Source organism: Acomys russatus, chromosome 12 (assembly GCF_903995435.1).
Source record: "Acomys russatus chromosome 12, mAcoRus1.1, whole genome shotgun sequence".
Lineage (NCBI taxonomy): Eukaryota > Metazoa > Chordata > Mammalia > Rodentia > Muridae > Acomys > Acomys russatus.
Genome location: NC_067148.1, coordinates 35,694,307 through 35,705,231, shown reverse-complemented (window position 1 = coordinate 35,705,231; position 10,925 = coordinate 35,694,307). Strand labels below are relative to the sequence as shown.

The 10,925-nt window shown below is 45.0% G+C and overlaps 2 protein-coding genes across 3 annotated transcripts in view; both read right to left on the bottom strand.

Moving 5' to 3' along the window:
• The window catches only part of LOC127196179 (gamma-crystallin D), a 1,592-nt gene extending 687 nt beyond the window's left edge, over window positions 1-905 (bottom strand). Inside the window, exons 1-2 of one of the 2 annotated variants that reach the window (XM_051153729.1) lie at window positions 897-905; window positions 558-806 (exon numbers count right to left, since the gene is read on the bottom strand). In XM_051153729.1, coding sequence (XP_051009686.1) covers window positions 558-806; window positions 897-905 — 258 coding nt within the window. The remainder of the gene's footprint in view (window positions 1-557; window positions 807-896) is intronic. The other variant, XM_051153730.1, reaches the window with a different exon arrangement.
• A 7,856-nt stretch (window positions 906-8,761) lies between these two features.
• On the bottom strand, window positions 8,762-10,925 carry LOC127196177 (gamma-crystallin C). The gene is made up of 3 exons (XM_051153728.1): window positions 10,685-10,925; window positions 10,349-10,591; window positions 8,762-9,094 (listed from the first exon to the last, which is right to left on the bottom strand). The coding sequence occupies exons 1-3, from the start codon at window positions 10,691-10,693 to the stop codon at window positions 8,822-8,824; spliced, it is 525 nt and encodes a 174-aa protein (XP_051009685.1). The 5' UTR covers window positions 10,694-10,925; the 3' UTR covers window positions 8,762-8,821.

Genomic DNA, 10,925 nt, shown 5'->3' with positions numbered 1-10,925 from the left:
AGGAAAAAAACCAGGGAGAGAAAAATCACTAAGCCCAGGGAGCAATATTTTTTTTTTTCCATAAGCATTGGCGTTATAAAACACACTAACGAAATACAAGAGGCACAGCTGTAAAAACATCTGGGTTGCTCTGGGTTGAGGGACCAAACTAGGTGGAGGAACCCCAAGATATGCACGTGTGGCATGAAAGAGGAAGGAGAGTTTAAACATATGGCCTCTGTGTCAGTAAGCAGCACCATACAGTATAGCTTATTTAGCCAATCTGTTTTTTCCATCCTAAATGATCCCAAGACAGGACCGAGATTTCATATATCCCCCATGCTGCCAGTGCGTCCTTACTCCACAAACATTTGCAGACCAGTTTGTAACTGGGTAACACTTTGCTTTTCAGGCATTGGTGTGGGGGTGGGGGTGAAGGAGGGGGACTGTGGAACTAATCAATTCTAGCTTTTATGGGTTTGCTTTTACAAACAGGCTCAGCCCTAAGTCCAACGGTTAACCTTTTTCTGGCAACTGCAGTCAGGGTCCTCAGTGCCTCAGTCTTGATGAGAATCTACACTCACGTGCGGGATGAGGCGGCAGGAGCGCACAGAGTCGCTGAACCCCATCCACTGCTGGTAGTCAGGGTAGTCCCCGCGACGCAGGAAGTACTGGCACCCTGAGAAGTTGGGCTGCTCATAGAGCATCCAGCAGCCACTGTCCACGCGCACAGAGTTGCAGCGGCTGAAGTAGGGCTGCAGGTTGGAGTGGTCGCTGCTGCACTCATAGTGGCGGCCCTGGAAGCTGCGGTCCTCATAGAAGGTGATCTGGAAGGCACAAGGCAGGGCTCAGAGGCCTCAAGTGGCCAGGACCCAAGGGCAGGTCCCTCCCCAGGCTCCCAGGCCCCCTGGGCTCACCTTCCCCATGGCTGGTGTTGGCGGATCAGAAGGGATGCTATGGTGTGGGGCTGGGCGCAGCGGCGGGGTCTATATAGCAGGAGGTCTGCTGTGTTAGCAGGAGCAACACAAAAGGGCCCCGCGGGGGGCAGGGCACTTTCATGTTCTCTTCTTTTCTCTTTGCTGTCATAGCCCACGGGACTCATTGTGGGGTTTGGTCCTATTCACTCTGGAGTATTCAGGTTGCTATCACTAGCTGATGCTATTGAGATTGTTTGAAAATAAAGTAATTTGGCACATTGTTTCTTTAATAATAGAAGCCAGGCTTCAGCCATTTCATAGATAGACCACACTCTTCTTTGCATAGTTAGACAAAACAAAAATATGTAAGTGGGGAGCAGATAGCGTCTTACTGTGGTAAATATAAATTGTTAGCTCTGCTATACCACTTATGGGTACCCCAACCATGAACATGGATTAATAAGAAAGAAATAGATTCAACTGAATGGTAAAATTTTCAAGTCCCTTAGACACTTTTAGAATTAGAGGTTGTAAGAATCAGGATTATTTGACCAAGGGAGTTCACAGAATTTCATACTTTCACTGTGAAAAAATCAAACCAAACCAAAATTCCAGACTAGCCATCACAGTCTTCAGAGATGCCTGTGACTTTGTTGCAAGCAGGAGGCAAAGCAGGCCATTGCTTTTTAGCAATGTGTGGTTCTGCAGCCGAAGGGGGGAAATGGTTAAAAGATGCCCAGTCATCGAACTAAAAGGAAAAGTCTGAGGAAGTGAGGAGACCTACTCCACCAAAACACACACACACACACACACACACACACACACACACACACACACACAAATCACGCCTTAGATTACAAAATAACCCCCAAGGGGCACAGTCCTGGTGGGCCCTGAGTGACGCCTTCGGTCTGTGGTAGACAGGGGTAAACAGAGTATTGGACTCTGAAGAGATGAAGCAGAGGCACCAGGGCTGCAGGGCTGCAGGAGAAGAACAGATGGACCAGCGTCCAGAAGCTGGACCTCTAGGAAGCCTTTGCTGGGGATTTATTGGCTTGGAAAAGTTTGATGAGCTGGAAAGAGCACCAGAGTGGAAGATGACTGAAGTCTAGCTTCTTTCATGTTCAAAGAATTAGTCACAGTTCTGTCACCCCACAGAAGGACCTTGGCTTGCCTTATCCATCTTTCTAAGTTGGGACGTCCCGATGCGAAACCCCAACTGTGTGAAAGGTGATGACTTCAGTTATTTTCTGGTTTCTGGCTTTCTGGACATGTGTAGACACACATGCTACAGAGCCACGTGTGAAAGTGGAGAATAGGCAGACCAGATGTCTCACATAGAAAATCATTATAGTTAGGGCATTTTCAATAATAAAATATAAATTGGGAGCAATGCTAGATTCGTGAGAGTTGTTTCTGAGGATAGGACTCTGTGGTCAGGGGAGTGTTGACTGGCAAAAACAAAAAACAAAAAAACAAAAACATAAATATGAGAAAATCATTAGAGTACCAAAATGTTTGGACAGGCTGGATCAGGAAGAAAAGAGCATATGGAGATATGTGTGTATACAGGGAGACGGGGGAAATCACTGCCTTTGTTGACATGAAATTATATTTAGAACAAATCTGCAGGCCCAAACAAGAGGCTTTTTAAAAAATCACTGTGGCAGCTTTATTCCAGCCTAGGGTACAAACAAACAAGGGCAATACCGCAGACTTCTTACAGAAAAGAAAAGTCAACTTAAATACTGGCAGAAATGTCCACGAGTGACAAGGTTGTAAGACTCAATGCCCACATGTAGAACACAGTACATGAGGCGTCTCAGCTGTGAGATCCTTAAAAACTCCCCACAAGCAGTCTGGGAGACTGGGGCTGTTGCTTTGAGCACTGGCTAATCCAGGAAGTGACCCACCACGACGTTTTAAAAAGTGATGTCAGGGCTGGAGAGATGGCACAGTGGTTAAGAGTACCGCCTGCCCTTCCAAAGAACCAGGGTTCAATTCCCAGCAACCACATGGCAGCTCACAACTGTCTGTAACGCCAAGATCTGACACCCTAACACCAAAGCACATAAATTAAAATTAAATAAAATATTTTTTTTTTAAAGTGATGTCAGAAGAGACTATCTCAAGCTAGGGTTTTGCTGTACGCGCTGTCAATAATCTGTGTAGTCAGTGTAAATGAAGAACAAGCAAAATAGAGTACGCGAAGGTAGTTTTCCTCATTTCTGAGAGCTTATGAGGTTTCATGAATCTGAGTCTTATTCCACTGAAGTGGAGAGAAGAATGTAATGTCCACCCTTTGCTGGGTTTCCTTCTCCCATTTTCCCAAGCTCCATGATGCTAAGGTGTTTTCTCGGGAAAAGAGGGGACACAGGGGATTGCTGCGGTGTGTGTGGATTGGGAGTCTCCCCGGTTTTCACATTAGCCTGGAGGTAAGAGCTGGTACCTCGAGCCTGTGGAGCGGGTGTACTTTGGTATGGTATTTAAATGGATGTGGTAATTTTTGGATTAGTCCATACTTTTATAATTTTACATATTTTCAATTTTTTTAATTCATTCAATAGTTTTATAGCTTTTATTTTATTTTTTTATATTTACCCCCAATCATCTGCCCGGCACCTGAAGTCACCAACTTGCAACTCCATACAAGAGCTTTCAAACGCATCTGGGCAGAGTGGCACACACCTTTGGTTCCAGCAGCTGGGAGACAGAAGCAGGCAAATGTCTGTGAGTTTGAGACTAGCTTTGTCTGCTTTGAGCAGTTGAGAAAACTGTATATCAAGAATAGTTGCCAAGTGTGGGAACTTGGCCAGAAGCATACTTTATTAGGGACTTTTATATTTGGGGAGGTTAAAATCCCATTTTAAAAAAAAGTTCCACAAAACAGTGCAAGAACAGAGGGTGCTTAGTTTTATTTTTGCTTTTGTTTTAACTGTCTTTGCTTATCCAAAAAAACAAAACAAAATGGCACTAGTATGTTGGTTCCATTTGAAAAAAAAAAAAACAAACTTGATTTGTTGAGAACTGCTTGGTTTCAAGAATGTAAAAAAAATAGGATGAGCATTTGGGGTAGTTCATCCACCTGCTGTAAAGTTTCCCAATCTAACCCCAGAAGTGCTTCAGAAACTCATGCCTCCATGTTAGGAACAATACAGAGTTAAGGACAGTTCATCCACGTGAGCTGGGGCATCATCCTTTCTCCTGACGACTAGCTGTGCTGGGGCATCAACCTTTCTCCTGACTAGCTGTGCTGAGAACCTGATTGTTAGTGCGTTATTTTCCCCTGCAGACTTAATTTGTCTAGGATAGAGGCTTCTTATAGGATCCAATTAAAAAGAAAAAGCCTTCAAAATAACGTTCTTCCTCGTGCCTATAATCCCAGCCCTTGGGCTAAGGTCTCTCTCTCTCTCTCTCTCTCTCTCTCTCTCTCTCTCTCTCTCTCTCTCTCTCTCTCTCTCTTTCTTCTTGCTTTGCATGCCATTTCACTTTAAAGGAAACAGTCTTACTCCGACATCTTCCTCCCTGTACGCCCCCATCCATCGGCATCAATTCTGTTTAATCATTGTTATCCTCAGACCTTTTGCTGAGATGTATAGTTCACCAAGACAGGCATCAACATCAAACCAGCTGTGAAAGTGATGGGAGCCAGGTTCCTCAGTGTTGCTCTGATGGAACTAGGAAAATGTGGCAAGCTCTTTGGAACTTGGTGTGAGAAAATAAGACATTTTAAAAAATCCTTGGATCATCAAGTAGAGAATGGGGGCTTCGGATCCTGGTTTGCCCAGATCCTGGCCAACCTGTTGCTGAGCAGGTCTACACCTTAGTGTACTAGGTTTATACTCTACTCTAGTAATGATGTACGGGCTTGTTAAGGCTGTGAGGAATCAGACAGAACAAAGGCAGCAGGTAAGCAGTTCGGTTTTACTTGTAAAAAATAATCATTTCATTTATATAAATTTAAATTTTAAAATCATATTACACAGACAGCTTTTAATTTGAGTAATTTTTAAAAGCTAATTTAGACATGTTCAAAAAAAAAAAAAAAAACTCAAGTACTAGCCAGGCACAGTGGAGTATGCCTGTAATCCCAGCACTCAGGGAGGCAGAGGCAGGTAGATCTCTGTAAATTCAAGGCGAGCCTGCTCTCCAAAACGAGTCCAGGACAGCCAAGGCTACACAGGGAAACAAACCTGGTCTTGAAAAACTAAAAACAACAAACAAACAAACAAAAAGAAAAAACCCTCAAGTACTGTAAAGAAAAACACACTAAAAAGCATGACTCCCGTCCCCTGCCAGACCTCTCCAAGTTAGTTCTTTGTATCCATCCAGCATCTCTTAATACATTTACAAGTAAATATAAATCATATTTAAAATAAATAGCTGGAGTCAAATGGTGGTGCTGCAAGCCTTTAATCTCAGAACTTGGGAGTCAGAGGCAGCAGGATCTCTGAGTTCAAGGCCAGCCTGGTCTACAAAGCAAGTTTTGGGGAAACACAGAGAAACCCTGTCTTGAAAAACCAAAACCAAACCAAACAAAAACAACAAACCAAGAAGCTTGGATTGCTTCTGAAGTTTATTCCTTGGAAGAGTGCTACATGAATCTTAGATGCCATTAGCACAGGAGCCCAGACAGTACTGAGCCATTGGGGGAAAAAAATCCATTTTAAACAATCAGAGTGTACTGCAAGATTCTTCCTGCTTGTAGTCCCGTGGTTTGGAGATGGAAACAGAGGAGCAGATGGGAGGAACAGTGAAAGGAACGGGGAACAGCGCGGAGGAAGTAGGAAGCTAGGCTTGTCTCCTTGTCTCCATCCTCACCGCCCCCACTTCCACCCCCACCCCCATCCCGCCCTCCTGCCAGAGATTGAAAGTAGGATGTGCCACCCCGTAGAGTCTTCGTAGAGTTTCTGTCTGATCCCTGCAGCAAAGACCGAGTGTTTCATACTTTCTGGAAACCACACTCATTTGGGATGTTGCTCCAGACTGGAAAACAAGGAAGTGCCAAAGAAAGGAATAAAGGAATGACAAATGAGCATGTGGCTCTCAGTGAACACTTTCCATCCCCCAGATGTTAAAAGAGTAGAAACACGGAGCAGGAGAAATATGCAAAAACAAACAAACAAACTCATGACTCCGTTTCCCCTAGAAAGTTTGCGTTGGGATGATTCTGAGAGTGCACTGGAATGAGAAGGGCCTGAGCAGAAGTGCTTGGTTGCTATTACTTAGTATCTGACCTTTACTTATGTGCTCATTGTGAGGGCTGCACTGTAGAGCCCAGGCTCGCCTGCAGCGCACAGTGCAGCTCAGCGTGGCTCAGCTTCAAACTTGCTGTGCTCCTCCGACCTCCGACTGCAGAGTAATGGGATTACAGTTATGCTACCGTACCCAGACCTAGTAACTGACTTAAAAACGATGATCACCTCTTAATATGTGAGTCGGTATTTAGCAGTATTTCTATATTCACCTCAGTGGTAGTAGACAGACATTGTGGTGTTTTGTTTTGTTTTGTTTTTTTTTTTCATACCCAAGAATGATAATCCCACAACAGGTGATCAAGAAACAATAAAGATTACATCTCAATAGCTAGCCATTGGGCAATCCAGAGAAAATATAAAAACAAGTGGACAGCTTTCACTACGAACAGTCAGTCTCCCTTGTGGGTCTCTGCTCTTCTGAAATTGTGGCATGTCAACATGACACTCAGTGTATATGCGATGTTTGTACCTTTGTGTATAGGAGCCCAATACTAATGGAGAAAAGATGTAGTGATTTAGGGACCCTCCAAACAATGCATGACACTAAGCCGTGGAACAGAAAAAGGTATTGTCCTAAATATAACTCTATATGGTATTCCAGGGTTGGTTGGTTTTTGGTTTTTGGTTTTTGGGTTTTTTGGTTTTTGTTTTGTTTTGTTTTTGTTTGTTTGTTTGTTTGTTTGTTGACATAACATACAGTCCCACACAGTGATACACACCTATAATCCCATCACTCATGAAGCTCAAGTAGAAAGACTGAGTGAGAGTCCAAGGCTAGCGTGGGCAACATAGTGAGAACCTGTCTTGTAAACGAGCAAACAGACATTGCAAATTAATAGGTATTGTCTAATTTCATCTCTGTGAACCAGGGAAGAATCCCAGAGGGGTGCGCACAAAGTGTAAATGGGGATTATCAGCCAAAGCTGTTGGGAGGTTCTCTTTACTTCCCTACTGCTGGAATTTGTGAAGTGGCAAGGTCATGAGTGGCTGCGATGGCCAGCTCTACTTGATGTGGTTTCTATTAGAAATCTCCCCAGTCTCACAGATGTCAGCACTTGGCCCCTAGCTGGTGGAAGAGCTTGGGGAAGGTGTTGGGAGGTGTGGCCTTACTGGGGCTAGGCTTTGAGGGTAAATGGTCTTTGCCCATTTCCAGTTTGCTCAGCTTTCTGCTCTGGCCTGCTGCCATGCCTCCCCTGATGCTATGGAGTCCCTTCTGGAACTACAAGCTTAAATAAATTCTTTTTAATAAGTTTCTTTGGGTCACAATAGAAAAGTAACTAATACAACCAGCAACTTGACACAATCTAGAAAGACGTGGGAAGAGACAAGAGTCCTGTCTGTCTGTCCAGCCACCCATCTGCCACCCCTCTGGCCCCAAGTGTTAAGTCCTGGCTATCCTGGAACTCATTCTGTAGACCAGGATGGCCCCCTTGTACTCACTCAGATCTATCTGCCTGCCTCTGCCCCTCGAGGGCTGGGATTGAAGGCCTGTGCCACCACTGCCCAGCAGGAAGGGAGTCTTAATGGAGGATTGTGTTGTTTTTAACAAAATCTCACTCGTTTAATTTTACCAATAAAGCCCTGGGAGCCAGATGCTGGAGCGAAAGCCTGCTAGCTCAGAGAGGCAGAGAAAGCACCCAGCAGACCTTCCACCTTAGCCAAAGGCATCTCTTTCTTCCATGGTGTCTCAAACAATCCTCAAGCCATCCTCAAACTGAATGTCCCTTTCTTCTAGTTCCTGTGCGTCTCTCTATCCTTCCTCTTGACTTCCTCTTACTCTCTATGGCTTTTTCCTATGTTGACTCCCTGTCAACTGCTTGTTTGCTCCACCTCTTGACCTATGATTGGCTTTATTTAATCCTGGTGTGTGCTAAGGCTGAGCCACACCACAATTGAAAGGTTTTTCCAGAATAACAACACAGTCTCAGGGTTCGCAGTGTGATCAAATATACTGCCACTGTATTGTTTACATTGGGTGACAGTGGCTAGGAATCTTTCTCACTGGGAATGGTTTCAGAAAGAAAGGGGTTTTTAACTTTGCCAGGGTGGTGGTAGCCCTAGCCTTAGTTAGGTAATACTGTGTTCCACAGTAGACAAAATCATTCCCCTAGGAGGCTGGATAGGCTGTCTGTCAAATTGGACTCCAACCATTTCCTAGATTAGAAGAAAACTTTGAACATACTGTTCTTTAAGGGTCTGGACTGACTGCCCCCTCTCCAGTAGTCACTGTGTTGTGTGCTTTTGGCTTGACTTGCCCTTTCTTTGTAGGGCAGAAATACCCCTCCCCTCACCAGATACCTGCTCCATCCACCAGCTCTACCCTTCCCAGCACCTCAACTCTCTCTCTCTCTCTCTCTCTCTCTCTCTCTCTCTCTCTCTCTCTCTCGTTACTGGTAGGGATCAAGCCCAGGGCCTTGTGCACACTGAACAAAAGCCCTATCACTGAGGTACACTCATACACACCCAGCCACCTAAGACTTGTTCAGACTCAACACAGTTCTTGAGCACCCTAACTTCTCCACTCTCACGTCAACCTTTAACAGGGAGAATTCACAGGTGGGTGGACCAGCCCACAAAGAAAGAAAAACAGAAGTCAGGGTTTGCCAACAATACAGACTAAATACTTTATTAGGTTCCAAAATGAGAAAATGGTAGTGTTAACCTATTTTAGTATAAGTCTACCGCCCTCCTCAAAGAGCCTGCCTTGGCATCCACGGCACCCCAGTCGTGGTAGCGCCGGTACTCCTGAGGCCTCAGCAGATACTGCCTGCCGTGGTAGTTGGGCATCTCGTAGAGTACCCAGCAGCCCTCCAGCACGTGCAGCGAGTGCACCTCAGTGAGGTGGAAGCGGTCTTGGATGCAGGAGCAATCTTCTTTCAGCTCCATCATGAGGCCCTTGTGGTCTTCTTTCTCATACAGCTGCACTCTGTGGGAACCTGTCTGCTCGGGTCACACAAAGAAAGGTAAGAGAAAACAACTGAGTCTCCTGGAGAACTCGCCCAAGTAGAAGAGCTTGGCTGTGAAGCAGGAGGCTTGTTGGCATAAGATCTGAACCTCTGAGGTTTTGGAGAGCTGGGCACAGCGGTTCTTAATCTGTGGGTCACCCTTTCAGAGGGATGGCCTTAAACACAGATATTTGCATTGTGGTTCATAACAGTAGCAAAATTACAGTTATGAGGTAGCAACAAAAATAATTTTATTGTTGCGAGGTGTGGTGGGGGGGGGGGGGGAATCACCACAACATGAGGAACAGTATTGAAAGGTTGCAGTGATAGGGAAAGTTGAGCACTCTAGGGGGTGGAATTTTTAAGATACTAAAACTGTATTTGAGCCCATCAAAAATTCAAATATTTCAATTCTCAATTCCCTATGTTCATTCTAAGCTGTATGTTTGAGGAAATACAAATAATGTGTTTTGACTAGTATTGTTTTAGTTTTATATATTTATATACATATAAGTCCACATTAAAATAGGATTTTTTTTTGTTTTTGAGAATTTCTTACATTAGTAGTGAATTTATGTCATTTTCATCTATCCCATTCTCCTTATTTTGTAACCTAGATTGGCTTCAAACTCAGAAGCCTTCTGCCTCAGCTTCCTGGATGCTAGACTTCCAGAGTATCACCATGCCTGGCTAATGTAGAGTTCCGAAAAATCTTACCCTTCTGTGGAAAGTTAATTTAAATAACCACTTATAACCAGAACTTAGCTGATTTTTAAAATTAAGAAAAATTATCATTTCTAAGGCTCTACCTTTGCAGTTTTTGATCACCGTACTTTTTCCAATGTTTCCTATTCCATAATAAAGCGTAATTAACTCGCCTATCAGAAATTCCTTTATTGTAGATAAAACTCAGTCTGATGAATATGCTTTATCATACCCAACGAGCTTCCCAGTCAAAAATTTTCTTTTGTATCACAAGCATAAAGCTGCGTTAACTGGAACAACTTTTGATTAAGCTAATGGTAGCAACGATAAAACCAACAAAACTGGGTCATCCCCCCGCCCCCGCCCAGGTAGATTCTTCCTTATAACTCTGTCTTCCCGTCTGGGTCCCTGTAGATCCAGGCAGGCATTTGACGTCCACTTAACCCTTATCTACTTCTACAGGAAAAACTCACTCTCTGGACCCCACATCAGTAAAACAGAGAGGACCCACGAGCAGCAAGAAATGAAGTCAAACAGGACTCACGTGAGGGATGAGGCGGCAGGAGCAGATGGAGTCACTGAAACCCATCCACTGCTGGTAGTCAGGGTAGTCCCCGCGCCTCAGGAAGTACTGGTGGCCCTGGTAGTTGGGGCGCTCATAGAGCATCCAGCAGCCACTGTCCACGCGGATGGAGTTGCAGCGGCTGAAGTAGGTCTGCAGGTTGGGGCAGTCAGTGCTGCACTCGTAGCAGCGGCCCTGGAAGCCTCGGTCCTCGTAGAAGGTGATCTGTAAAGGAAGAGCAAATTCTGGGTGAGCTCATTTGCTCCTAGTGTGATGGCGGGTCCCTCTGGCTTTTTGTTTAGTGTGTGTTCTGCTCACCTTCCCCATGGCTGGCTGACCGTGGTGAGTTCAGTGTCCGGCCGGAGCACAGCCGGTCTATATAGCGGGAGGCTTGCTGAGTTAGCGGAACCGCACAAAAGGGGCCCTCAGGGCTGGGGGGGAATTTCACGGTTCTCTTTTACGCGCTGCATTCAGTGGCGGTGATTGTAGATTCGCCTGGTTCTCTGGTGTGTTCCAGCGCTCCCCTGGATGGAGCTGCCCGGGGTTGCTTTACTCGGAT